The 24,468-nt window shown below is 38.8% G+C and overlaps 3 protein-coding genes and 1 pseudogene across 3 annotated transcripts; 2 read left to right on the top strand and 2 right to left on the bottom strand.

Moving 5' to 3' along the window:
• Nucleotides 1-2,539: 2,539 nt before the first annotated feature.
• On the bottom strand, nucleotides 2,540-3,830 carry LOC141841826 (homeobox-leucine zipper protein ATHB-16-like; annotated as a pseudogene).
• A 4,852-nt stretch (nucleotides 3,831-8,682) lies between these two features.
• On the top strand, nucleotides 8,683-9,358 carry LOC141811747 (uncharacterized). The gene has a single exon (XM_074699803.1). It carries the CDS (start codon nucleotides 8,779-8,781, stop codon nucleotides 9,196-9,198), a length of 420 nt encoding a protein of 139 aa, XP_074555904.1. The 5' UTR covers nucleotides 8,683-8,778; the 3' UTR covers nucleotides 9,199-9,358.
• Nucleotides 9,359-9,869: 511 nt separating this feature from the next.
• Nucleotides 9,870-14,908, bottom strand: LOC141834973 (uncharacterized). The gene is made up of 6 exons (XM_074722381.1): nucleotides 14,554-14,908; nucleotides 13,125-13,215; nucleotides 12,797-12,972; nucleotides 12,639-12,666; nucleotides 12,427-12,535; nucleotides 9,870-10,307 (listed from the first exon to the last, which is right to left on the bottom strand). The coding sequence occupies exons 1-6, from the start codon at nucleotides 14,824-14,826 to the stop codon at nucleotides 10,226-10,228; spliced, it is 759 nt and encodes a 252-aa protein (XP_074578482.1). The 5' UTR covers nucleotides 14,827-14,908; the 3' UTR covers nucleotides 9,870-10,225.
• Nucleotides 14,909-16,154: 1,246 nt separating this feature from the next.
• Nucleotides 16,155-17,576, top strand: LOC141811525 (uncharacterized). The gene has a single exon (XM_074699554.1). The coding sequence runs from the start codon at nucleotides 16,224-16,226 to the stop codon at nucleotides 17,301-17,303; it is 1,080 nt and encodes a 359-aa protein (XP_074555655.1). The 5' UTR covers nucleotides 16,155-16,223; the 3' UTR covers nucleotides 17,304-17,576.
• Nucleotides 17,577-24,468: the final 6,892 nt, after the last annotated feature.

Below are 24,468 nucleotides of genomic sequence, written 5' to 3'. Positions count from 1 at the left end.
AAGTGGTACACTTATTACTCACTCTTAGTGATAAAAGTGGTTTCCATTAGCAAACAAAAACATGGATATATTAATTCCATAGTTTGGCCCTTCCAAAGGATTATTTTAATTTAAAGGAACTTAGTTAGCATAACTACTCAAAATTAGAGCATTTATGGGTGTTTGTGGTTGACACTACCCACAACATCAGTGCATGTAGATGGCCTAACATCACTGTAGCAATGGATTTCTATCTCTTGATTTAATGTTTTTTTTTCTAAACTGAGGAAAATATAATTAACTTGTCGTCATTCAAATAATAAGTATTTTCATTTAATCAATGGGCTCACAATTAAGAGTAGTAGTCAAAGTTGATTAAGCTTCTTCTCCGTTAATACGCACTAGCTAGCTAGGCAAATTTGTTATTTCCAAAAGCTATATAATTGTTAGCAACATGAGATTTTCATAATTAATTGAAAGTTTAGGTTAAGCATGCATCAAGCTATAGTTAATATAATCCAGGCAGAATAATTAATTAGAACATCAAGATCACAAATGTCTCGCTATAAGACTTCGAACACCATTGTATTAATACGACACGTTTTTCATCTTCTTTAATAGAATATTAATTTAACCCATTGTATCTAGCCGTCCTCAAATATAAAAACTCTCTTGAAAATATTTGTTTATGATCCACTTATAACTTTTAAATGCATCCTATAGCATCTACTAGACTTTAGAATGCTCTCTTTATGGTCTGTTAATGAAACATATGGCTATGACAAAATAGTCAAAATTTTCACTTTATATTTCAAAGCTATCTAAAATTATTTTAAGTGTCATAGGGTTTTAGAAAATAGTAAGTTAAAATAGAAAATTTAGAATTCAACCTCGAGACTCGACTAATTAGCACTAATCAATTAATAGTAATGAGTAATCGATTGATATTGAAGTGGATGAAGTCGTTGAGCTGATAAGTTAGAACAATGATCAAAACTACAGTGGATTAATCGACAAATGGGAAAAGACAATCGATTGATATATAGATGGAATTATATTCAGTTCGATAACAACCTTATAAAAGGGTGATATTTTAGAAAAATTGAAGATATCGGTCCTTGGGGTTTAGGAACAAGTACTTTTATATTTTTAGACCATCAAAAGGTAACTCAAAACATCTAAAATAAAATATTTATAAGTAATTTACTTTCATTGTATTTATTTTTTATATATATTTTTATTCTTATTGTATTGTTTGCAAGAACAAATTAATGTAAGAGATTTCTTCGCCTTTGAAAGATCTTCAAAAAAGAGAAGAGAATGGTTGTGGTAGAATGCTAAGATTAGATCTTGGATATAGTAGTCTTGAGAAGTTGTGAACCAAATAAATTTTGATTTTGTATTTGTACCGTCAATTCCACTTTAAGTTTTCCACATGAAAATCCTATTCACCCTTCTCTAACTTGCATCGGTCCCAACAATTATAACATCGATAAAGATAATTTTGTGTGGCGTCTCCAAATTAAAATTACATTTTAAAACTATGCTTACGCAATGTTAGTTATGGATTCACTTAATTCTTCTTTTATTCTATACATTTCTTCCAATATTTTAATAGGTGCATGTTGCACATGCATTCTATTAATTATATCAAATACTACTTCGAACGACCAAATCTCTCCGTTTCGATCGACTCCTTTTGCTATGAAAGTATTTAATTTTGTCGATTGCATCATCTTATATAGTTTTTGATATGATATGCAAATATATATTTGACGAACACAACTGGACAAAATGACAAAAGTAAAATAATAATAAAAACATGGAAGTGACATGAAGAAAGTATGATAATGACGTATGTAATTCAGATTAAAAAAAATAGACACGAAGAAAGTAGGTTCATGTAATTCAGATTTTTGTTAAACAGTTTGGATCTCACAACGTAGGGACTGTGATCTGGTGACCAAGAACAAATGATCCATTTTTTTTAAAAAAAATCTAAATATATATAGTTTAAAATTATTTTACTCGAGAACATTAATTGATGGTCCCGAGTCTACTTCTTTCTTTGTTTTGCTTTTGCTAAGCTACATACACCACTGCCATAGAAAAATGCTTAAGAGAAAATGACACAGAGGCAACAGCAGAAAGGATCCAAAAGAATACACCTCAACATGTCACTGCTCTGCTGTTCATGTTTCTGACCAAAAAGAAAGTGTTTTCCCCCCTTTAATACAGTAAAAAAAGGCAGCCAAGCTTTGTTCTTTACATTGTTGAGAATCATAAGACATGTAGGAAAAGGAGCCAGCATAAAAAGCAGAGCTTTTCGATACTCTTTTAACTGTAACCCACAGTATTTTTTTTTTTTTGACCTTTCTAATAATTTATTTATCTGATCTTAGTTTTCTGTGGGAAAGACCTTTGTTATCTACCTAAATTCTTGCTGGAATCCAAAGCCCCAGATTGCTAGCGGGGGCATGAGTCTGTTACTGATAAAGAGACAGTTACCATGTTAAACAAATGAAAACATGCTGCATGCATCCACTCCCAAAGCAAGAGATAAAACTATCATCTATCCTACTTTTGAGTTCAACAGTAAATTACCTTATTCGTTTGCTTCCTCCAACAAGAGAGAGAGAGAGAGAGAGAGAGAGAGAGGGGGGAGGGAGCTTTACTCCTACTTTTGTCTTCAGCATGGAAAGCTAAGCCCTTCAGTACACATTTCTAATAGAGATCATAGCAAAGCTAGCTCCATTTACAGTAGTTTTTTTTTGTTTTTTACACGAGAGATCATATCATGTCAACCACCCATGTGCTTACTCAATCCTGTGGCTCATTCCCATCCTTCTGAGTAATACCAAGGGAGGCTTGGTGCTTCTTCTTCGGAGAACAAGCTACCACAGGGCTCTTGATCTTCTCCATACAAGGATTTTACTTCAGAGTAGTTCATCATCTCATCTTGAGCCTTGATCTTGAACACGGAGGAGCACTGAGAATTGAGCCCCATGAAGCTGTGCTGCTCCAGCACCACCACAGAATAAGGACTAGTTTCATCATTGAACACCGCACTTGAATCACTGTCAGAAGCTCCATCTCTATAGACAAAAACTGATTTTTTATCGTCATCAGCGCCTTTCTTCTTCGACTCAGTTTCAGATCTTGCTAGCCCGGCCTTCAGCTCCTTTACCTGAACCATCGGTGATCAGACAAAGCCAATTATACGCAGAGTTGGTTACCTGAAGCAACCAAAATTTGCAACTTACATTTCCTTCGAGAGCCTCCTTTTCACGGCGGAGCGCATCGTAGTCGAGCTTGAGAGCATCATGACGTGCTTTCAGCACGGTGTAGTCTCTTTCGAGCTGCTTAGTTTTCCATCTGGCACGGCGGTTCTGGAACCAAATCGCCACTTGACGTGGCTGCAGGCCTACTTCTTGTGCCAGTCTCACCTTCCTCTCCGGGTCTAATTTGTTCTCCACTTCAAAATTTTTCTCTAGAGCTTTTACTTGATCTACACTAAGCCTGCGCTTCTTCTCTCCTAGTGATAGCTGTCCATAAGGAGCACAGATCGTCCTCTTCTACCTCCTCCATACCATTTACAAGAAGGGACTGAAATCTTTCCTCCTGCTTCTCCTTTTCTTCTTCTTCTGTTAAACAACATGAAATAGAAGAATTTAAATTACAAGAATGGAGAAGGTAGCATGAAAGAAAAGAATATCTTGGCCTGTATACCAGAACAACTAGCATCTTTTCCTTCATGTCCTGAAAAAGAGCCTGAGCTGCTGAGCCTCTTCATTTGTCTTACTGCTTTTTTCAGCTGGTGGCTATGTGGATGGTATAAGAATAATTGAAATTGGTATGAAAGAGGAGGTCAATGAGAAAAACAAGCAGCTGAAAAAGTAGTCACTTAGTTTCCATGGTGCCTCTTATTTCTTTCTCCTTTATTTCTACCTCTGACTTGTGCCTCTGAACTCCTCACAAGAAGCAAAACTCTCCATGTGAGCCTTCTTTATATACATCTTCAATTTTCCTCAAAGCATACAGATATCAAATGAGAGGAAAGAGAACAGGTAGAGCTGCAGGAATCTAGCAGTCTATATATAAAACAAGCAAAGTTCTAGAGGTGGTAGGATTAAGAGGTGACCTTAGTTATTGGTGGGGGGAACAGATGAAATGAAACCTAAATGAAATGCAACCTAAATCCGAAAAAACAAAAGTTTTGTTAAAGATCAGCAAATACTAGTTTATACAAAGCAATATTTTGTGGAGGAGATGATGGTGGTTGGTGTGGGGAAGAGTGATTTTATTTTAAGTATATATATATATATATTTTGCTGGTAGGCCCTGAGCAAGCTTTACTTTTATAGCTGAATGGATTTACTTTCTTGGGTAAACATCGGATTGCATGCTCAGATGCTTTGGCCGTTGATGAAGCTCAAAAGGCAAAACCAATGGGACATTATGTCTACAGTATCTTTCAACAGCTAGTTTATGAAGATAATTGTCTTAATCTGCATTACATATACAAACTGTGGGGTTTCATTGTTCTCCATGAATGGAAATGTTTTTTTTCCAGGCAATCACTTGCAACCAAGTATTGTACTTGCAACATTTTGACAACAGGGATGTCTGCACCCATTTTTCATTTTTTTTCTGGTTTCATGAGGATGCACAAGACCTATTGTTTGCTATGATAAAAGCATATGGATGAATGTAATGTTTTAGGTGATCTGTCTTATCCATGTATTCACTGCCTAATTTAAGCAAAGGGTGACTGATCTCTATTCAACTTCAAGAAAATGACATAAGTCATGCATAAACAATAAATTTCCAATCCAAGATATGATATCAGAAACCAATACACAAGTTAGTTCAACTTCATTGAGTTTTTGTCCCATACTCCCATTTCTGCCACAGCTACGTTTCTTCTTATATTCAAAACTTGTGTCAAGCAGTGTTATAGATAGCACTGCTTTTAGATAACATGAGCAGCGCGAAGGTAGACCTTTTTCTTATACTTTGTCAGAATCAACAACCTATTTCAAGCATCAAACAGCTATTGATGTTAAAAACAAGAAATAACTAGTAATTTCCACAATGAACAATTAGGATTTTCAGGAAACTGACAAGCCTAATGTTCATTTTCTCACTAGCTTCAGTTTTCCAGTTTGTTTTGTCTTATTTATTGACTTTAGAGTCACATGGTTTAGTACTCAGAACCATCAGTGGAGATTATTCTTTTTCTTTATCTCACCTTAAATATAGTAATTGTCCACTCTAAACATAGCAATTTCCTCAAGCGACACCATTTAGTTCATTTAATAAACAATAACCAACCACCATTATTTATGTTCAGAAAAAATTGAACTGATCAATAATTTTGTACCTATGGTTATAGTCTCTCGAGGATATATACGAAATTTAAAAAAAAATGAAAATCTGCAGAGTAGCATGAAGGTCCAAGTTAATGGTTCTTTTTTTGCCTAAAATTGATCTCAACTTACCTTCTTATAACGCATACCTGAAGGGTAGAGTTGTTGCAGATCTAAACCCTGTGTAATTACTCAAGTAAGTTTAAGATTTCCATCTGTATCTCAAATAAATCCAACTGTGTTGGACTATCCATCCATCTGTTTAGACAGATCATTCTGGAATTCCCAAATCCTTTTTATTTCTTATCTGAACCAGCTCTACAGAAACATTCAAGTTATATATTCAATAGATTGATCATGGAAATCAATGAAACCCCTTTGAAAGCTTCTCTTCTACCTAACATTCTAATAAAGTATTAGTGTAAAGAATAGCATCTTTCTTGTAGATTAATGTGCATGTGTCGCTCATTTGAACTTATTAAATACAATAAATATAAATCAATTCAGGCAGCAGTTTCTGATGATTAAAAGCATCTTGCGTCCTCCTGTTCACATATAGTCACCCTCAGTTTTTAGACTGCCAGTGCAGTAGTTGAATAAATGCCAGACAAGCTACTACCAACCAATCTCACTAGTCATGTAGGACACAGACTGCCACATATTTGTAATTGCTGAGTTCCTGTGTTAAATGGTAATTTTTTTATTGTTGTTGGTATTTCAGCATCCAATATTGCGGCTGATGTGCTGTGAAGTAAAGCTTTCTCAATTGATTCCTTTTCTTTCACTTTCATTTTTTTTTCAGCTGAAGTTCTGATCCACATCTCAAGTTTTCTTTTTTTTTTAATGCCTATGATTCCTTGTAAGTTCCTACAAGAAAAGGTCATTTTGAGACCATATCCCCATAATCATATCATAATCTGAATTCTCAGAGTCGGTTGGTGCCTAGAAGATATAGGGATGGAAGAAACAAGCTATTTTATCTACTCCAAAATGATCAAGTCTGCCTAATCAGGCTCATTATTGGTTAAACACATCCAATATATTCAGACATAGCATGGAAAAATTTTCAGAAACAGACAAAATGCATAACCAAATCCAATTATATTGGCTATTGTAACAAGTAAATGAGTCTCTAATTTATCCTAGCTTTCCCTTTCAAATAAAAACCTTAGCCTAGCTTTTATGTTAGGTCACAACGTGTAGCATATAATTTGATACATATAATTATCCCAAGATATCAAATAGTCTGAAATTTTCTACTTGGTGTAGGCATCAATTTGACAAGGAAACACTTGATGAAACACAGATAAAAGATTTAAGTTCAAGGGCATTCACCCTCCTAGAAGCAGGAGACAACATATACTTTCTTGAAGGAGAAGTCTTGTCTTAACATGCCTTAGTGTCACTTATGTCGTAGTCATAACGAATATCTTCTACCTTCTTTCTTCATCCTTTCCAACTTGGCAAGGCCATCCAAGTTCAGACAAATGTTGAACGGGGTCTCTTTCTTGTTTGCAAAGTGAGAACAATCAAGTGTGCGTAGATTTGGAACTATGTGGAATGCATCAACCATCTCTTTTGAGTGGTTCTCTATTCCACGTACCTCTCGGCATTGGGTGCCACCTGTTGGGGCCTGAGAATCCTGCAAAGTAGGAGGGTAAAAGCAGTGGTGGAGAGATGTGAGCCATGCCTATAAGGCTATAAGCTGTGGAGAATAATTGTTGTCTAGAGTCTAGTATGAAACAATAAATATCCACATCACAATGAGTACCAAAAGAAATGGAGTTTATTCTAAAGGCATTACTAAACAGATATCAAGACTGAAACAAATTCGATTGCCTTAAGATTATAGCTAGTGTAACCTCGTAGTAGAAGTTTTCTCATAAGAGATCTGACCCAAGAAGTGGTTCTGTACTACACTTTAGTCATGTCCTGTTCTGTAGTTCCCCAGTTTTTAATTTAATGGTGAGTCAAAATTCATCACGGCATCACACAGCATGACGGCAGCTGAAAGAGGCAAAGCTGAACCGTTTTGAGCAGAACATGGAGATGTCAGAAATATAAGCGTCAAGGACTAAGAATCTAGTTGGTAATTTCCAAAGACTAGGATACCTTGCAGTAAGTAGTAGATTAACAAGAGATTTTCCTAGATATTTAATTTTATCTCTAAATGAATAGCAAAAACTAAATAAAAAACAATCTGTCACAATAAATCTACAGAAAATCCATTATTTTGTCCACAGTAGCTACCAGTTGACGAGACAAAGACAACTCGACTGATAGCGAAGTCATAGTGACATGAAAAAATGCGCGCATGGTTAAGATGGCAGATGGGAGCAAATACTCAGAACCAGATGCACTTCAAGTTCATGTTTCTAATCTGTAAGGCAACTCCATCTTCTTAGCGAGCAAGGTAAAATAAAGTTTACATGGTATAATACTGCGATCGTCGAGTTGTTTTTGTTCTAACTATTTGAAATCTTACCACTGAAAAAATAGAACATAAAAGAACGCTAAACACTTCATTAAAGTGGCAAAACAATGTTTTTTGCATAGATCTGGAACTCCATGAATGTGTCATTCTTAGATGGATTGTGATGGATCACTGAACTCGATGCTCAACTGCTGACGAATGGATAAACAGACTATTTCCTTACCAAACTACTGCTAGAAACAATATCGAGATTTTGCCTCTTATAGCTCCTAAAATATTCTTAAGATTATAATCTTTCAAACCTTGTTAACTTGCATCGAGTATTACCTGCTGTGGGATTGCACGAACAGTCATCTCTCTTTCTCCTACTCTCCGTCCGATCTGCCATTCTCCGTCCCTTGTCGTCGCCCACACAGCAGATTCACAGAACTTAGTTTAGTCTTTTGATAAATCAATTGTTTTCCGCCTTTAATTCATTTCTTCCCTTATTCCTTTCTCGAAGCTTCAAAACGGCTAGTTGGACTTCGTCACGCGTCTCAGACCTCTGCAACGTTCACATTCTGTGCAAGCCCTGCCGTCCGATTTCGATCGAAATCGGGACGGTCGATTCTGCCACCGTGGACGCGGAAAAGGACGGTTACGCGTCCGGCCAACTCCGCCATGCCCGACAAACGCGGAAACTCGAAATTAACGGGAATAGAAACGGAGGAAATGTTGACCAGATCTACAGCCGTTGGTTCTTCATCAGATGGCCACAATTGTTCGAACCGTCTCGGTAACGGCTCCAACGCGTCGCCCTCAGCCCTCTCCTTCCAAGAAATTTAAAGATAGGGAATAAATAATATTAAAGAGAGAGAAACTCTCTTTAAATACCGCTCGCGCTGCTGCTTCGTCGCCGCAGTCCAAACCCTAACGCTCGTTCCCTGTCTCGATCTCGATCAGTTGCTTTCTCGAGCCATCTCCCGAGTTCCTCCCTTCGATCGCTTTCTGGTGGAAATGGCATCTCGCTTCGCGTTGATCGTGTTCGCCTTGGCATCGCTCGCCGTGGCCGCCTCCGCCCAGGCCCCGGCCCCGGCCGCCTCCCCCTCCAAGTCACCCTCTGCGGCTCCGGTGAAGCCCCCTGCCCCCTCGCCTCTCCTTCCGCCTCCCGCAGTCGCTCCAGTGAGGCCCCCTGCCGCGTCGCCCATTTCCGCGCCACCTGCACCTGCCCCCGCCGCCGAGTCGCCTTCTTTGTCCCCTCCCGCCCCGCCGACCTCCCCGGCCTCCCATATTCCTGCTCCGGCTCCTAGGTCGTCGATCGCCGGTGTGCCTGCTTCTTCTCCCACCGCCCCGCCTCCGGCTGGTAATGGCGCTGCTGTTCTGTCCTTCAGTTGGATCGGCGCCTTCGCCATTGCTGCCGTCGCCTTCGCGATGTAGGCGCTTGGTGATTACACTGGCATCGCCTCCGCGGATCCTGACTGCTCTCTTTCTATCGTTTTTTTTTGGTCATTTGTCTTTTTGTTCGTTAGGTTGGCGTTTCATATTTACATTTGTTCTATGTTTTCTATTAACATGAGCTAGTGGATTCTTTTATCTATCTACTTGTTTTTCTGCCATGAATGTTCGATTTGGAGCTGGGATTTCACCTATTTGATCACGGACTAAAAATAAAAACATTCAGATTGGAAAAGAACAGCTAACTTTTGTTGCAATTATTCGAGTGACCACGTGAAAAAGGGTATTGAACGAGAAATTGAGGGAGGAGTTGCTTCGCTGGGTCCGGTGTTCGTGTTTGAGGAAATGCTTGGCTGCCGTGGTCCTGATCTCCTCTTTACATGATACGGCTTTGGGAAAAAAAAATTCCTCCAGCAACTCTTTGGGAAGTTGCCTAGTAATTGCACCATCACAAGAAAAGTTACGAATTACTTTAAAATTACTCTATAATTTATTTTTAAGAATTCTTCTGCATGGGAGCGATTTTATTTTATTGTGTGCGTTACACATGACAGAACATATGGGATTGACAAATTGTTTTTGTGATTAAAAAATTATAATTTTGTTTGATATAAGTTTAAACATAGAGGCATTGGATTTGTACTACATAGATCAAGTGTATTTCTCCATCTGCTCAAATTACTGAACAACATCCAAGTTTAAAAAACACAGATTTCAGTGAATAATCTCAGTGTTACTGTGTCAAACAGGGAGCAATAATTAGTCCTACGAATGTGAACGAATCTAAAAACACTTGTCCATCAGAAACTTCCCTCACGAACACTACGAATTTACAAATAATATATGACAGAGGACTTAGCACCCTTTTTTTCACCAGAAGAATCAGTCTTTTTTGATGCCCTTGTAGATGCTAATTTCCTGTTCTTCCCCAGCACTGGAATCGTCTAGGTGTCTTGGGCTTCCATGTTGACCGGAACATTGACGTCAACCCCAACAAGTAGATAAATCGTCAAAACAACTTTGATATAACACGGCAAGAGGACCAAAAGGCTACAGAAGCTGCTTTAACTAATGCTGGATTCTGATATATCCTGAAAGAATAAACAAATGAATGATGAAATTTATACAGATGCATTTAGACCTCAGAGGTGGATGCAGTGCAACTGTGCAATGTTTAATTAACCAGAGCAAGCTCCACTAAGACTGCAAAAAAGAGACCAAGCTTTATTTATTTAAAATGTTTACAATAGACTACAAAGCATGAAGCTACAATCCAAGTTGACTGAAGAGCATGCAAGCCTAATCTATTATAGTCTTACTCCTCCCGTATATTCTTGCAATACATCGTATGCTACTAACTTCATCTGACTACATGAACTAGTAAATGTGGACTAAGATACAATCTACGACTAGCTTCAACTAGTAAATGTAGACTCAGAAACGATCCATGTGTAAATTATTTCATGAATTAGTAAATGTAGACTAAGAAGCAATCTATATCAAACTTATTACATGAACTAGTAAATGTAGACTAAAACAATGACTAGAAAATGAAAACACAAATAACCAAAGCATTAGAGTAGTTGATAGAGATTAGAGCACGCATACAATGATAGCTCTCAAACTTTTTGATGGAGCACATAATTGATTATCGGCTTGACCTCATATTAATATGTCGATGAAGAGAGAGGATAAAAGAAGATTGAATTAAGACGCAAAGAGATTTTAGGAACAATTTTTTCCTTTTTTTTTTTTGAAGTGGCACAGTAGTAGACTGAGAGAAAGGAAGACACTTTTTAGAGGAAAGAACGATAGCACAACTATACCCTTTATTGGAAGTTGCAGACTAAGATGTTTCTCTATTTGTCTTCAGTGGATATGCATAGCATAGTTCAACCCTTTGCTTGGAGTAGGAGACAAAGAACATGAAGTTTCTATTCAGGTCTTTACTAGAGAAGCATAAACCGACTGTGAGTTTCATTGGGAGGTAAGGAAGAAGCAAGATATGGGGAAAAGCTACATATTTGGTTGATGTTACAGAATGAAGAGGGGCTGCCACTCGTGTGCATCGGATAAGTAAGATGACAGAGGTATGGTCTCCCTCATGTGCCAAAGTTGCAATGAAGGTAGTAACTCAAGGATGGGAAGGCCATGTGTGATTTTGCATTGTTGTGTACTGCTCTGACAGTATCATGGACTCAAGCAAATGTAGGTGGTGCTCATGTGTGCAGTGATGGCTTGTGGATGTGAGATTGAGGTGAAGTGACGAAGGAGCAGCATTAGCTTCGTGTGAGAGAAGGCAGGCGGCAAACATCACCCTATTCTTGATGCCAGGCCTAGAGGCCGTAGCTTAAACAATTATGGTTGGTACGACACATGGTAGGAAAGGAAGGAGATGGAGCCACTGAGGAACCACTGGCTTTCATTGAGGCTTTCACAGGCATAGGCATTGCCAATAATGATCTTGGGCGTATCTGAGGGGATGAGGTTGAAAGTTTCACAGAGCACTAGGGGTGGGTAAAATACTTGATCCAATGGACATCTGAATCGACCCAATCTGAACCAACCCAAAATTCCAGATTATTTTTATTTCCATTTGGTTTGCAGGTCAAAAATAATATGCATTTGGATCTTGGATCAGATATGATATCTACACTTGCAATTAAGACATGCCAATCAAATTTTAATATAAATATAAAATTTAGTCAAAATTAAATTGCATGCATAGTAAATCACCTGTTAGCCATCCCTATCACTAACTAATAGGATAAGTCATTTCCCGGTATATAAAACTATACATATATGTAATAAAAGAATTAATAGTAATGAAAGAGTATCATTAAAAAAATGAAGAATCTTACTGTTTTAGTCTTGGAAACTCTATTGCACTGTAGGAATATTATGTTTATATTAATATGTCTGGATTTATATTGTATTTCAGATCAAATTTTGGTTTAGAACCAACTTGATCTGACCATCATTCACCGTTAAGAGAGCATGGCCGAAAGGTGATCTTTGGTGTTGACAGGCCACATTTCTCTAGGGCTAGCGTCAATTAAGGTGTCATAAAGTGGTGTCAAAATGAACCTACAGGGCCAGGCCTAATAGGCCCATTTCCAATAAGGTAACTAAGAAACTTCACTTATCATCATCAAGTAAATGATAGTGTGAGACAATAGCCCCTCGATTTCTTTGCAAGAAAAGACATACCCGATAGCAGTAGCACTCCATGAAGCAACATTGTAAATAACCTTGCTTCCATCCCATGCCTTTCTGAGCCTGCTTTTCTTCTTCTTAACAGAAAACGTTTTGCATAGGGCTGTCAATCCACAAAAAGTGACAACTAATTGTCAGCACATAAGAATTACTGTCAAATTTGGTTACTCTCCATACAAAATGAAAATCAGATTCACAAGTCTCACCTGCTTGAAGTTGATTTGGAGTTAATTCCTGCAATACCAAATAGTAGCAATGAGTAGACGAACTCCATAATAAAGTTGTTCAAATAGTTAAAAAATTGAAAACTATTACTAAGCAACACAAATAAATAATTCTTTATAAGATTTCCATCTAGGGATACTTTAGTTTGCTTTAGTGATAGCAGATAAGTAGCCATGAAGCATGCCACGCCATCCACTATGTCCTCTTGCTTAACAAGTACATAATCATCTTGGTCAATGTCATCCTGCCCATCAAAATGCTTATCATCCCACAAATCTTTGGCAGTGACCATATCCCACGATGCATTATCATCACCTACGAAGAGGAGTTATTGACAAAAATACTACATCAGTCACAGAGCAGAACATTTCAGTCGAGAGACCTAAAACATTTCAACTTGATGAATAAAACAAGTTTTAAGAATAAATCTGTTAGAAAACAAATGGGCTGAGTACAAGTTAGCTTACCATGAATATTTTGGTAAACGGATGTCTGGATGTGTTCAAGCTTTTCAAGGAAGTCTGGTGATTCAACTCTTGATTTCAGAAGTGCACATAGCTGCACAATAGGATCCCAGTTAACATCATATGAGCATATCAAAATAGACATTGGACACTTTCCTAACATCTTAAGCTTTTGGGGTAAATAACAAAATTAAATATGGAATGAGAGCAAGTGAAATATTTGCAAATCCTGTAGTCTAAACAAGAGAAAGGAGTTGGCTTTGGATTGAGCCAATTGAATCGAATTTGTTCGACAATACTTGAGGCCGATTGTTTATCTTATACAATTTACAAGCATAGATTAGGCTTTTTCATGCAACATAGTATCCTGTTTTACTTGACTAGGAGTAGAGAAAAAAAAAATAGGAGGGAAAGAAAAAAAAGTTTGTTTCTCTTATTTATTTGGATAGAAATGTGGGAGAGAAAGGAAATAGGGAAGCAATTAATTAAACACAAGTTCTAGTTTCCAAAAATATAGGTGGGAACAAAGCAATGATGTGAGACAAATGTTCATATCATGTACGATGGCAATGGTAGAGTATAAGCTAATTCCATCCTGCCACATTAACTTCCAAGTTCCAACTAATGGTGGCAAGCAAGTTGTTTTAAACAAGGTAAGAGGAAATTAGATTAGATTGTTTTTCTCCCCATTTTGCTTCAAGTGAGTTCCATGTATCCTTATTTCTAGAGCAATAAACTTAGAGTAGTGATCATCAAATATCCAAATCAAAATAATCAACAGTTGTACTTCTCAATTTCAATATATCAATGCTATCTATTGTAATTGGCATTAGACTGCATGGGTAAGCTAAAGGCCAAATCAAGCATAGTCATTCAGGAAACAGATCAACAATTTTTATGCACACAACATGTAGCAACATAGATTTGTCTCAAGATTCATGATATTCAAAAGAAGAATGCTATTGACAAGTAAAATATTTCAATACAAGTTAGAATAACTAGAGCAAGTACAGCTTCAAAACATGATTTGCAACATTTAGCTTACCAACACTTACCAAAAACACTTTGCACACTTAACATAGATTAACTCTCTGGATATAGAATGGGTCAGAATGAATTACAGATCCGCTTGTGTTCTATGCATGTGGCTCTGTGCGACGACCTCCAGCAGTAAATTTCAACAACTAAATTGTATCTCATTCCTCACCAGAAACTATATTTGAAAAAGAAAAAAAAAACAGGAATAATCTGCACCGATCAAGCGCATCGCAATAGTTCAAAGAACAAGAAATAACTCAGCACAGAAGCCTAGGGTTACATGCTTCTAGCACGATCATAAAAAGGAATCAATTGGCTGCGAATCATCTAAAATTCCCCATGCGATCATTACCAAAGGTACAAACTACAAATTGGGATCCAATCCGACCCATACCTCATCGGCCTCGGAGTCGCCGCCAGATTCAGACCGCGGCAGGGATCCCTCGACTTCTCCCATAGGCTGTGCCTCTGCCGCCTCGTCGCCCGCAGAGTCCAGGTCGATGTAGGGTTTCTCCAGCAATTCGAGGGCCCTCTTACAATTCTCCAGGACCGCCTCGAGGGCGCGCCGCTTCACGCGGAAATGGTCATCTGCAGCGGCCAAGCTGGGGCTGAGCTCTGGTGCGAGGGAGACGTTGCGTCCACCTTCCACCACCTCGGTCGCCTCCATCGTCCCCTAGCAGAGTTTGCGTCCGGCGAATCGACCAGTTTTAACACGTTGCTTGTTCGCTGCAATTTGAGTATGATTGGCGATCGCGTTCGCGGTGGTCGTGGTTTACTAGTTCCTTTTTTCACATACACTCCTTCTTACACAGAAGCCACTATACCCCACACAACTCACCAACAGACGTGGGGGGTTTGAGATGGGTGCAACGTAAAGAGTGTGGGAAGGACCTTATCACGCTCGGAAGGACTGGGCCAAAAATATTACGTCATCTCGTTTCAGCACCCGTTCATTCTTTACCTAACGACGGGTCCACCGCATTGGATACGTGGCATCGTTTTATTCATCAGAAAGGCTATACTAAGATTCTGGGGGCATTTCTTTTGCCGGCTCGAATTTTTTTATTATAATACCAACCCACCAACCTTGGATACAACATTTTTTTTTTTGTTTGTTTGAATATATATATATATATATATTCTCGTTTGATTTATAAATCTATTTATAAACCAAAGCCAAAGATAATATAAGAAAACAAAAATATTTAAAAATGCATTTTTGGTAGGATTAATTATGAAAGCTGCATTTTTTAAGTAAAATGCTCTAATAATTTTAATTTTAAATAAAGCAAAATTTTCATCACCTTTTTTAGATGGGCTTGTTGATGGGCCCATTTTCTTGCCCACTCTAGTATCTACCAGTACCTCTCACCCTTCTCAAATTAGACGTAGATTTATTGTTGTTGTTGTTATTTTTTTTGCTTTTGCATTTAAAAGGCTTCCCATAACTGTCGCCCTTCCTCCAAATCCTCTCTTCTAAATTTAATTTTGCCTCCCTTAAATTAGCTTAATCCTATAATTATCCACGTCAGTTATTGCATTTCATGGGTTTAAAAGAGCCCATTGATTCTCTCCTTCCCATCGACCCACTCACATTTCTTTTTTTTTTCCTTTTAAAAAATCTCTTATTCCCTTCAAATTAGGTTCTCCACCCACCCACGCACTCCCAAGGCAAGTCGGAACTCTACGATTAAATTTGACCGACTCAAGAAATAGTGCTTTGGGAGAAGAATAATTACCTGGTGCGGTACGCTGCGGAGGGCAGAGATATGATGCGCTAACTTCCGTTTACAGCCGTCCATCGCCGCATGAGCGCCATGGAATCGCAGCGTTTGAAGAACCTGATGCTGCTCTGCCTTCGATCGCAAAGCACTCGGGTTGCTCTGGTGGGTGGTAACCACACCGCTGCACGCTTTTGCACCCGCTAGATCATCCTCATTAATCCTCCCTCTTCCTCTCTCTCTCTCTCTCTCTCTCTCTCTCCTTTACCTTCTCTTCTCTGACAATTGCACCTAGTTTCTCGCGGTTTAGTTTCCTCGCCAAACGCTCCGCTGACAGAAAAGAATGTCTCCGAGTGGCGTCCATCATCACCTCAGCCTCGGCGGCGCCGTGCATCTTGGGAACGACCGCCTCGTCATCCGCCTGCCGGACCTCAACCTCATCCGGCTCATCGCGCGGTCGGTCCTCTTTGCCGCTACCGTTTTCTTCTTTGCCGCCGTCCTCCAGTACGGTGACGGCGATCGATCCGGCGATGCAGGCGCTAGCTTCCTGCCGAACCGCCTCAGCTTCCTTGGCCGGCGCGGCCTGCTCCGATTCCAGGACCACGACTTCTTCCTCCACGACGCAAGCAAGGGAGGTGCACAGGCGTTGCCCTCTGACTTCGTGATATCCGCCTCGGCCGGTGATTCCGAGCGTGCCCACCTCGCGGCCGTCCGATTGGGACGCGACCCATCGGGATCCTTCCAGACACCGGCGAACTACGCCGTGGATTACATCGGACAGACCGGTTCCGCTGCCATGGCGGCGATGCTGAAGAAGACCACGATCGACGGGGGGCTGAGACTTCGACGGCTTCTGTCTGTTCCGGTGGCAAAGAAAGAGGCGCTGAGCGGGCTAGAAGAAGTACTTCTGGAGCCGCCGGGTCCGGGGCGGCGGGGGTGGCGGCGGAAAGCGAGGTACCTACCGGAGCTGACAGGGGACGCGCTGGACGGTTACCCTCGTCGGGTTTTCGTGGAGGTGGCCCCAGCCGGCGCATCCGGAAACGGCGCGGCGTGGTTCGAGCGCAACTACCCGACGATGGGGCGCGCCTTCGAGTTCATCCACGTGGAGGTGAAGGAGGAGGAAGCGACGGCGGAAGCGGAGCCAGAGGCGGGAACCCCATCGCTGGCGGAGTGGCTGGAGCGGAACGTGAAGGAGGAGGAGTACGTGGTGGTGAAGGCGGACGCTACGGCGGTGGAGGAGGTAGTAGGCGAGGGATCGATCGGGTTGGTGGACGAGCTGTTCCTCGAATGCGACCACCAGACGGGAGAGACGGAGGAGGACGAAGCGAAGAAGGGCCGCCGCCGCCCGTACTGGGAGTGCCTGGCGCTCTACGGCAAGCTGCGCGACGCTGGCGTGGCGGTTCACCAGTGGTGGAGCTTCTAATCGAGACAAGAGAGAAAAAGGGTAAAAAATAATAAAGAAAGAAAGAAAGAAAGAGGAAGGAAGGATGAGAGGAAAGGAAAAGTAGGATTGGGGTGGATTTTCTAGTACAAAATGCATGCAACTGATTAAATAAATGGAGCGGTTTGGGACTCCAATACTTGTTCAATTTTGGTGGAAAAGCTCGAAGGGAGATAGTGGCATTTCGTTGTTCATGTATGTTTTTTCGTTTGTGATATGTAAAAAATATATGCACGCACATGCTTATATAATGCAATGGGCATGTATTTGATTTTTAAAGACATTCGTTTTTTATTTTCACTTTTCAGACAAAAATAATTATTAATTTTGTGAGTTTTCATATATTAAAATTTATTTTAGCCTAAGGAAATGCTTGATACTCACCGAAAGTAAGAAAAACCTAATAGAGACACCAAAAAAAAAAAAAAGAAACTTTAATGGGCCAAATGCTTCTACTCTTTGATAAAGCCCAAACCCATTTGCGTGATCAGTGATTAGACGTGAACAAAGTTGGGATTTCTGCAATCTGAACTTACTAAGATTGACTCCGCAATAAAAGAAACCTGAATTCAATTGATCTTTAAAAAAACGATTGGTCACAACGGAAGAGGGTATTTTTCTATAAGAAATACATCTATTAACTATTCAGATAATCAACTATCACAATTTTTTTATCACTGATGGAATTAACGAGAACTGGATGAAAAAAATATCATCTAACTACTATAAGTAACCTTAATATTTTCATAATTTTTTTTAACAGTTAAAGAATTTTACTGTTGTTTTTTACTTGAGCCTAAATGTTCTTTTATGTATCCCAAATCTCAATTAGTACATACATGTATTCCCTTCTTTCTCTACTTGTATAACAAGTCTTTGTATAATTTTTTATAATAATTGTTCCATATTTTTTAAAATTCTACCTCTTGTCCTACCTCTCAAATATATTTTTTATAACAATATGGAGAAAATTAATATCAACAACTATTATACAATATCAATAATATTAAAATCAAGTATTAAAAATTTATGATAATAAAAATCTTTAAGGTCTTAGTCTACGTACTTCCATGTAGAATAAAAAATCCATTGATATTCTTTAAATTTTTTAGTGATGTAGTAGATATACTATGACCATGAAAATAAGACTGTATGGAAAAAAAAATTATCCCTCTTTTGAATTCTTTAGATGTAGAATAAGTACAATAAAAAAATGTATTTATCTTTCATGTACATTCATGCTGATAAGTTATATGATGTTAATATTACTAATTAAGGTAAATATTATTGCTATCCAAATTAACCAAATAGTTGAAATTATCTGTTGAAAGTCTCAATCTTATATTACATTTAGTGATTCCATTGAAAGAGTAAAATGTTATATTAAAATATTTCTATGTATGAGAGTGAGGAGAATGACATATTATATCTTATTTGTATACATGTTTATAATGTTATTTCATATAGTTTGCTGTTATGGTAGATATATATATAAGCGTTGAAGTCTATAAAAAAATAATAATAACTTTCCATATTAAAATTTTCTATATTCAATCAATTCACTATTTTTATTTTAAAAAATTATATAATTATTTATACAAACAATACGTTAACCAATATTTTTATATCGTGGGCTCAGAAATCAATTGATAAATGTTATAGAAATATAGTTTTGAAAAATGATATTCCGCCTTTAATGCAACGAGCATGCCCATATAACGCCCGTATATGTAAAAATATACACACCCACACGTGCTCATATAATGCAATGGGCATGCATGTGTTTGATTTCTAAATACATTCTTTTTATATTTTCACTTTTCAGACAAAAATATTTATTAATTTTGTGAGTTTTTCATATATTAAAATTTATTTTAGGCAAAGGAAATGTTTGGCCCTCACCGAAAGTAGGAAACACCTACAAAAGACAAAAAACAAAAAACAAAAAAAAAAACTTTAACGGGCTAAATCCTTCTACGCTTTGAAAAAGCCCAAACCCATTTGCCTGATCAGTGATTAGAGGCGAGCAAAGAGGGGATCCGGTCCAATCTGAACTTACTCAATTTGACTCCGTAATAAAAGAAACCTGAATTCGAGCTTAAAATTCCAAACGATAGAAAAAGAAGAAAATAAATCATCTAAAAGAAGAATGACATGTTAAAAACATGACAAAGTAATTAAGCTCGGATGAGGAAAGGCCTCTTGTGTGAATATTTGCATCATCAACTACGCAGCCAGTCACTCTTAAGAACAGGTGACATACTATTCTTGCGCGCGCAGATTTGCCCGCCACTTCACATGCATCTGCATGCATGTGATCTAACAAATTAAATATCGCAGCACCCTTCGAAGTAGAATCTGAATCTGCAATCTGCCGCCGCCAGGCCCGCCCGCCACCTCCATCTGTCTCAGCATATTCTGTTACTCCCCAATACGGCTTGGAGATTGAATTCATTATAATTTTCTCAATAAAATTTTTAATAAATAAGATCTGACAAACTCGATAAACAAATTAAATGAACAATCTGAACGCAGTTAAATTTAGCCCAGCTCGATTCGATGAAGCCCTTAATTTTTTAGGCTTATTAGAGTAAAATATAATTGGATCGTTTTTTAAAAAGAAGAAGAATATATATAGCACAGATCTATAGGAAAGGCCTCACAGAAAAGCCATGGAAACCAACTGTCCAAGTACGGACAATATATATATATATATATATATATATTTGGATGCTAAGCACGAGCTCGTGGTTCTTGCATGAATGTGCGTAAGTTCATGTATAATATAATTAAAAAGAAACGTTATTATACACGTATATATATATAGTTCCCAGAATCAAGTATATTTTTCTAGCTAGGTTCAGATCGCAGAACCACCACATGCGCCTGCACCGCAGCTAAACATTTTCTAAATTATTACTTATATTTCGTGCTCAATGCTTCCCTTGATCGGCTATAAATAGCCTCGACTGGGAGCTACTTCGCTGCAAGAATAAACTCAAATCGACCTTCCCTGTTATTCACTCTCTCATTAGCTTGTGCTTTATAGATTTCTCCATGACTTCGAAGACGGCGTCACTTGCTATAATTAGCCTCATGATCTTGATTTTGCTGGCCCCCAATCTCTCTCTGACTGCTAAAGCCAGGCCTCTCCCGGCAACGAATGGCACCAGCACTAGTAATAACGTGAGGCAAAGCGAGGCAACAATGGTAGAAGGCAGCATTACACCGAGCAGCTCGGAGGAGCATCCTGGGAAGCTGGTGGGCACAGAAGATGTCCGGCCAACAAACCCCGGTCACAGCCCCGGCGTGGGCAATTGAACGTTAGTTGCTACGGTTCCACTTCCGGCAGATCCCTGTGATCGGTCGATCGATGATATTAGAATCCAGCTCTCTGTATATATTAATGTGATAGCTCCTTCATTTGGTTCTTCTTCCATGAGCTATTCTTATTGTTGTATTCATCAGATCAGTTTAACTTAATTTAGGTTGTTTGGTTTTCTAGCTCCTCTCTCTCTCTCTCTCTCTCTCTCTCTCTCTCTCTCTCTCTCTATCTTATATATATATATATATATATAATGTTAAATATAGTAGTCTTAGTATGCAAGAGTCGAGAGAGGGAGTTTGTACCTGCATGGAAATTGATATACTTGCGAGGGAAAACATTCATCTGTCTATGGTGGTATCTGGGGGCACAACTTTGATCTTGCTGACATCTACGTCGGTAGAGCAATATCTAGGAGACAGAGGTGATATGCCCTATAACTGCTCTACGGCTTGATTCTGTACGTCCCCTTTGTCGTTTAGCTGTAAGTGAAAAGTTGACAGCACTGACGAGGCGAGGCGTGGAGGCGTTTAGCCCTTCCCTGTATACACGCTTGGTTGTCTGTAGTTTATTTGTCTGTTAGATGAGACTTGAATGCTAGACAAGGGACCGGCGATATTAAAACTCTAGACTGAGTAGTCTGAGTGAGCCGAGTAAACTGATAAGTGTAGGCTGATATGACTTGAGTGCTGACGTCGGAGTGAAGTCCTTAAAGCTGGGATTACCCGGGTAAACGGAATGAATGACTGAGCAGGTCGGGTAAACTGAATAGTCTGAGTAAACTGAATCGGGTAAGCTAAGCAAGCCTAAGTAGGTCGACCACCAGGTAGACTCTACAGCGTAGACCGAGTACACTGAGCGCCCTGGGGCCAGAGCACGGTGATTAATGAGTATAGCGGGTGAGCTAGTTGCCGTCTAACCCAGAAGGGTTACACAGATTGTGCAGGCGGGGTAGACAGGGTTAGCTAAACAGGCCGAATGGACCGCGTAAGGGACGACTGGGCTTCAGTCCATATATAAGATAATGTTAACCATGGACCCCTGGACTGGCCAGGTTACTCAGTTCGCCATGCAACACAGTTAATGATGTATATGATATTTGACGAAAAGTCCTTAAAATTTAACTCGCATTATTTAATTTGTATTAAGGTATATCTCCAAACGCCAACTTAGTTGACTCAGGCCAACACAGTTAATGTGTAAAACCACACCAAGGGATTGATCGTGACTTGATCGTTAACTAACGTAGTTTAATCAAGGTGCTTTTTGATAAATAATCTTTTAAAATCGAAATTTCCATGTCACATAATTAATCAATTGCACTTCCTTTGACTAATCGTCATAAATAAAAGTACCATACTGGTAATGTCCATATATTTTTTTCCCTAATGCCAGTGTGTTGAGTTCTCCTAGAGTTGAGGAACCAATCGACGCACATCCTCTGCTTTTAATTTGTTTTTTTAAAGTAGAACGTATATATTATGTTATACAAACGTATATTGCACCGTGGTCGACATGCATCCTTAATTCGATCAGTCACTGGGTTTTGTTTGTTTCGACTTTACTTTCTTTTGAATAGCTAGCCAAACAGTTTAGGGGCAAATTGTGGATTAAAAATTAACTAAATTACAGCAACAAAGCGTAATTATATATATGTTACGTGTGACTCAAATTACTCTATGTATACCTCATTTGCAACAGCTACTCATGCACCGCGTTAAGAAAAATAAAACAATGATTGAAATTATATATGAAAGTACATTTGGGTGCACTATCATTTTTGTGATCTTAAAGGCTAGCTAGATTAAGCCTGATTGGAGTCCTGAAGGAGTAGAGTGAGCTAGACTAATATCACTTTAAATTGAATATAATTTAAAGTCAACACATCTTCTCTCCCTTTAGTGATAGCAACCTTAATTTGTTCCTCCTGCAAAAGATCTAGATATTGGACCGTCCACTTTTGTAGATATATAGATTCCATGACTTCGATTCAGATCATCAGGTGGATATTGTGAGCTTGTCTTCATCAGTACTGCAGGTCGTAGAAGAGCATATATAGGATCTCATTTTTATCGTAGAAAATTTATTAGATCTTAATTAGTGAAACAAAAGCGAGCATTAATAAGGCCACCATGCATATTCTAATCGTCAACCAATATTCAAAATCTTTGAACAAAAGAGAGATGCATGCACGACGACAGTGCCAATATGATCTGTTGAAGTATACAGTAGCACTTTCCCCTCACGCCCTCACGTATATATCGTGTGCAGGTCGAATTAATTTAAAATTGACTATAATTCTTACAATTGATATATATGGGTAACTCAGTATTGCAGCAATCACAACTCACTATATGTATATATATATCATATACCAACAATTTTAAGATTATAATTGAGATATTTTTCATTATTATATATGTTAACTAGCGATCGATGACCCTTCAATACTGCAAGGGTCAATGTTCTTAGACAACTTCAATTGAACAACGGGTTCTCTCACCTCGAGGACGTCCATCCAACGCTAGCTGGACTGCTTGGACTGCATTGGAATATCAACTCCCCTCTGATTGATTAACTAATTAATTAACAACTCTCCGCTAAACTAATTATATTATAACAAAATACGTACAGGAAGTGCGCAGCCGTTAATCCATTAATTAAGTATACTTTTCTCGCAGCCTTTGGATTGATTACACGCGTAAAATAACAGAATCCCATGCGCGCGCCACTCGACGTTCACGATGCACGTGAGGCCACGCGCCCCCCGCAAACCAAATTGAACTACCAAAATGGAATCTGGATCCCGCAGGAGAATCTACCAACGATACAGCCGCCGCCTTGAGTTCCATGTCCATTAAAAATTCAAGATTCCGTCGGCGGACGAAAACAAGAATCTACCAACGATACAGCCGCCGCCTTGAGTTAATTCCAACTTCCAAGCCCATTAAAAATTCAAGATTCCGTCGGCGGACGAAAACAAGAAACCCGCCAACAGGATTCGAATCTTTGAAGTCGGCATCACGTGGTCTTTGGGTTTTGATGATCAGTTGGCGGATAGCAATCTTCATTGATTAAGGAATCTAAAGGGGAATCTGTCGCGACAATCTATGTCGTTCAGTCATTGGATTAGGCGGCATCACGTGTCACAGCAGCCAATTCAAGGGAATATTCCAACTACGCCTCCGTTGTCCGAGGAGTTGGACTCATATCTCGTTGTTTGATGACAGCAGAAGATCGCCAGACCGGCACCGTGGCACGCGCCCCCATTCATTTTCTTCTTTGTTATTTATTTAATTAATTAATTTTTCTTGATTTGCATGCACGTGGAGCTGCAGAAGTGCTTTTAATAGCCTATGTGTAAATTTGTTGAATGAGTATTAATTTGTGTCGAATCATTTTGTATTGTTTTAAATTTATTTCGAATCAAAATTAATTGATTAGTAAAAATTAATTCACTAAAATAAAAATAAAAAAATGGTTTCTAATAGCCTAATGGTGCATTCAGAAGGCCCTCTACAAATCTTTTTGTCTTCTTGTTACTCTTTGCCGGATCTCCAGACTTTGCCGGCTAGTGAAGAATTTATTTGTCAGCTCTTCGATTGGCCTGATGAAAAATATTGTATTTAGCTAATACAAACGTCCAGAAAATACATTATTATTACGCGATATATATAATTGGCATTACGAATTAAGTGAAATTATAGGTAGACATCCGAAGTGGAAATTGAGATCAGAAGTATTATACTGAGCTAACTCAGTTACATGCATAAACAATTGGTCCTCTTAGCATTATTGTTTTTAATTTAGTACGAGGAAAAA

This window comes from Curcuma longa, chromosome 1 (assembly GCF_044706935.1).
Source record: "Curcuma longa cultivar G26 ecotype Majalengka, Jawa Barat chromosome 1, ITB_CL_G26_1.1, whole genome shotgun sequence".
Classification (NCBI taxonomy): Eukaryota; Viridiplantae; Streptophyta; class Magnoliopsida; order Zingiberales; family Zingiberaceae; genus Curcuma; species Curcuma longa.
The sequence above is the reverse complement of the archived record's forward strand: the minus strand, read 5'-3'. Positions and strand labels throughout refer to the sequence as shown.

Coding starts and splice junctions, on each gene's coding strand:
- LOC141834973 (XM_074722381.1), bottom strand. CDS start 14,826: ATGGAGGCGACCGAGGTGGTGGAAGGTGGACGCAACGTCTCCCTCGCA. Junction 12,973..13,124: donor CGTTTACCAAAATATTCATG/GTAAGCTAACTT, acceptor TCCTCTTCGTAG/GTGATGATAATGCATCGTGG. Junction 12,667..12,796: donor TATCACTAAAGCAAACTAAA/GTATCCCTAGAT, acceptor TTGGTATTGCAG/GAATTAACTCCAAATCAACT.
- LOC141811747 (XM_074699803.1), top strand. CDS start 8,779: ATGGCATCTCGCTTCGCGTTGATCGTGTTCGCCTTGGCATCGCTCGCC.
- LOC141811525 (XM_074699554.1), top strand. CDS start 16,224: ATGTCTCCGAGTGGCGTCCATCATCACCTCAGCCTCGGCGGCGCCGTG.